The sequence below is a fragment of the Anomaloglossus baeobatrachus genome, chromosome 3, assembly GCF_048569485.1.
Source record: "Anomaloglossus baeobatrachus isolate aAnoBae1 chromosome 3, aAnoBae1.hap1, whole genome shotgun sequence".
Lineage (NCBI taxonomy): Eukaryota > Metazoa > Chordata > Amphibia > Anura > Aromobatidae > Anomaloglossus > Anomaloglossus baeobatrachus.
In genome coordinates, this window is record NC_134355.1 from 56,423,212 (window position 1) to 56,428,211 (window position 5,000).

The window sequence follows — 5,000 nt, forward strand, 5'->3', positions numbered from 1 at the left end:
TACACGAATATACATAAATATCACATGGTCCTATGCACAGTATAGTTTTCACATACTACCTGTGTAGTATATACAGCACATAATGAATGATATATTATACATTAATATACTGTACATAAACATCATATATTCCTGTACACAGCCATGTATGTATATAGTTGCTATATACTACTTAGATATACTCTTATTACAACATGTGAATATATTCGCATACAGAGGCATAGTTGCCATATACTACCTGTGTAATATATACAGCACATGATACATACGTATATATAATGAGTGATATATTATACATGAATATACATAAACATCATATAGTCCTATACACAGCCATGTATGTATATAGTTGCTATATACTACCTAGATATACTCCTGTAACAATATGTGCATATATTCGCATACACAGGCATAGTCGCCATATACTACTTGTGTAATATATACAGCACATGATACATACGTATATATAATGAGTGATATATTATATATGAGTATACATAAACATCATATAGTCCTATACACAGCCATGTAGGAATATAGTTGCTATATACTACTTAGATATACTCTTGTTACAACATGTGCATATATTCACATACACAGTCATAGTTGCCATATACTACCTGTGTAATATATACAGCACATGCATGATACATACATGTATTTAATTAGTGATATATTATATGAGTATACTTAAATATCATATATTTCTATACACAGCCATGTATGTATATAGTTGCTATATATTACCTAGATATACTCCTGTAACAACATGTGTATATATTCGCATACTCAGTAATATATACAGTACATGATAAATACGTGTATAAAATGAGTGATATATTATACATTAATATACATAAACATCGTATATTCCTATACACAGCCATGTATGTATATAGTTGCTATATACTACCTAGATATACTCTTAAACATGTGTATATATTCGCATACACAGCTATAGTTGCCATATACTACCTATGTAATATATACAGCACATGATACATACGTATATATAATGAGTGATATATTATACATGAATATACATAAACATCATATAGTCCTATACACAGCCATGTAGGAATATAGTTGCTATATACTACTTAGATATACTCTTGTTACAACATGTGCATATATTCACATACACAGTCATAGTTGCCATATACTACCTGTGTAATATATACAGCACATGCATGATACATACATGTATTTAATGAGTGATATATTATATGAGTATACATAAATATCATATATTCCTATACACAGCCATGTATGTATATAGTTGCTATATATTACCTATATACTCTTGTAACATGTGCATATATTCGCATACTCAGTGTGTAATATATACAGTACATGATACATCCAGGTATACAATGATTGATAGATTATATACGAATATACATAAATATGATATAATAAATATATGTTGTATTTGATAGGCAGGAACTAATGCAGATAACACATAATATATACAATCAATGGCACATGGGATATATATGATATACAGTATATGTATATATAGTACATAGGTGTTATATATAGACTATTTTTCAGGAGGGCAGTGTAGGGTGCAGTGCCCCTTATATTTTGCCAGTTATTTACCATGCCTGTTTGTGGTGTCCCTGCTTCCCCTCCTCAGGCTCCAGCACCAATCTATCGGACAGAGCGGCATGAGGTCGTTGGCAGAGCCCGGCTGCCCCACACACAGCTCGGCAGAGTCGCCCTCCACCGCTGCTGCCAGTCCCACCACCAGCGTGTCCAGCCTGGCGGAGCGCGCGGAGACCGGCACCTCCATCCTGTCCGTCACCTCCAGCGACTCGGAATGTGATGTATGATGGACGCCCCGAGCCAGCACAACCGGACTGATGATGGAGCTGGACTTCCAGGACTGGCACACAAGGTGGCACCTAGAGACTTCTGCAGGAAAAGCACAGCCACTTGCATGTAACATTTGTATGTGGGGACCTGACCTACACAAGTCCAATCCCAAAACCTACCCAGGACCTGAACCCACCAAGAGGAGCAACTCACCCCCATGCCCCTGATATTATTATTTCCTGCCTCTTTTCCCTCTGCTGTTTGTTTTTTTTTTACCACCATCATGGTTTTTCTAATTATTATTCCTCTATTATTGTGTCCAGCAGACAATCAATCAGCCATCCTCTTATATGAGCACCTTTCTCCTCCTCACCCCTGTCACTGCCTGTGTGGGTTTCTGGTTAATGTGGAAAACAAAAAAAAAGAAATAGTTTATGACTGTAACAGATTTTTATTTTTATTTCAAGATTTTATATGAATTATGTATATGTCAATGATGAGGCCACTCCCAGCTGTAATATAATAATATGTGTAGTATATAATGCCTGTATATAATATGGAGAATTGTCCTCCTTAATATTTGACCCCTTCCCTCCCATCTTCTCTCGTGTTCAATGATCTCTGTTTCTCACTCGGACTCTTCTGTCTCAAGTCTTCTTCTGGTCTGTCTATTTATTCCTCCCTCCTGTCCTGCTCTGTTTCTTTCTCCTTCCCCTCTTCCTTCTGTCCTTTATCTTTCTAGCTCCCTTTATATAGGAAGGTTCCTTAGTTCTGAATCTGTATATTTTGCTTTTCTCTTTCCTCTTTCTGTCTCTTCTCTCTATTACCACACTCAATCACCTCTATCCTTTTGACCTCTATGTCTATTTATTGACTTGTTCACCTCTCAGATGCTAGACCTGTCTCTTCCTCTCTCTCTCTCTCTCACACTGTCTTCTCCTCTCTCTCCCTCTCTTCTCCTCTCTCTCTCTCTCCTCTCTCTTCTCTCTCTTATTTTGCTTCTCTTTCCTTTTCTTACTCTCTCTAGACCTGTCTCTTCTCCTTTCTCTTCTCTCTCCTCTTTCTTTCTCTCTTATTTTGCTTCTTTCTTTCCTTTTCTTACTCTCTCTAGACCTGTCTCTTACTCTATGAGTGTCTCACTTTCCCTTTTTCTGACTCTCGGTCTCTATTTCTCACGCCCTCATTGTTTGTGTCTCTTTCTATCCTCTACCCCTCTCTCAATCTTTCTCTTTTTTTTTACTCTCTCTTTTTCACACTTTCTTTTTTTTTCTACCTGTAAACTCTCTCTTATCCCTTCCCTCCCTCCTCCTAGCCTGTCGGAGGTCTCCTTTATTTCGGAAGGGTCTCCAGTTCTAGGAAAGTCTCTGATCTCACTCTGCTCCTGAACCCTATGATTGCTCTGACTGTGACCCCCTTACTATAAGAGCGCTTACCCCTGTCTGTCTGTTAAACCCTCTACATATGTACATCGATTACAGTATTCATACTTTCTTATCTATATCCAGCTATGTCCGTGTTTTATACTGAATCCCACAATATAAAGAACTTTTCTTCTCTCCCTGAATTGCACTTTTTCTGAGTTTTGTGAGCCAGATGGAATGTATGGTGTGCAGCATCAAAGGGTTAATTACTTTATAGGGGCTGCAATGCAAAGCAATATTGTGTCCTCATAGTTTTCTGTTGCTGATGTAAGAAATGTTAATCCTTCTACACTCCAGTATATATATATATATATATATATATATATATATATATACACACACCACACAAATATATATATATTGTATATGTGTGTATAAATATATATTATGTATACATATAATATATACTATAAATAATGTAGATTTATATATATATAGTATACTGAATATATGTATTATGTATACTGTGTATGTATATATGTATTATGCATACAGTATACATATATTATGTATACTGCATATACATTATATGTATTGTGTACACTGTGTATGTAGATAAATTATGTATACTATATATATAAAATGTATATATAGTATACTGTATACATATATATATATGCATTCTGTAGAAAAATGTATTATGTATACAGTATATGTATATATGTATTATGTATACTGTGTATATATATGTATTATGTATACAGTATATGTGTATATATATATATACACACACACACACATTATATGTATATATATAAAGTATACTATGTATGTATATATATGTATATATGTATTATGTATACAGTATATGTCTGTGTGTACGTGTATATATATGCATGTGTGTGTTACTGCATATATATGTACCGTGTAAACTGTATATGTATATATAGGTATTATGCATATTGTGTATATATGTATATATATATATATATATATATATATATATATATACATACATACATACACACACACACACACACACACACACACACACACACATTGAAGTTTGGAGTATGGATGATTATGGGAAGTGTGGGTGTTGATGCAGCACAGTTACCATATACCTTGCAATCATTAGCTTTTGAGTTTTAAAGACTTAAAAACCCCCACAAACTAACAAAAAACGAACAACAACCCCTCTCTCCTTTAGCCCCGATGCATTGTTGTATCCAGTCCTCTTTGCACTCTTCTATTTTCAACTTCCTCCCTTGAACTTTTCTTTGTGCCCGGGGCTGGTGTCAGCAAGGAACTAACACGAGGAGGAGGAGGAGAGAAACTTGTTGTTACTTGAAATTACATTTTTATTTTTGTAATCTTCTTATGAAGTCACAAAGAAAACTGCCTGGAATTCTCCATCCATTGCCCGTCTCACCCTACTCGTCCTGGTGACCACATGTGCTGTGGCTTGTTGTCTTCAAGCCCATTAGGACAGATTATAATATATCATCCAGGATATGGGGTCTAAAGGCCCCCCTACATACTGCAGCTCAACTCCAGGCAACTGGAAGAATGAGGGGGATCGGATGGAAAGTCATGAGTGACACTTGTACCGTATTAGGCAAAATGTCCAATGTACACTTCACATTTCTGACAATTGATTAAAGATATGCTGAACATAAATTAATGCACATATAGAACGAGTATACACACAGTATATGGATGGAATATGTGCATGTATGATATACTTTGTTATATATATATATATATATATATATATATATATATATATATATATATATATATATATATATAAAAGTATAT

General features: G+C 34.9%; 1 protein-coding gene across 1 annotated transcript in view; it reads left to right on the forward strand.

Moving 5' to 3' along the window:
* The window catches only part of SIX3 (SIX homeobox 3), an 8,298-nt gene extending 4,775 nt beyond the window's left edge, over positions 1–3,523 (forward strand). The window contains exon 2 of the mRNA XM_075338023.1: positions 1,640–3,523. Within this exon, the coding sequence (XP_075194138.1) occupies positions 1,640–1,835 (196 nt within the window). The 3' untranslated portion in view covers positions 1,836–3,523. The remainder of the gene's footprint in view (positions 1–1,639) is intronic.
* The last annotated feature ends 1,477 nt before the right edge of the window (positions 3,524–5,000 follow it).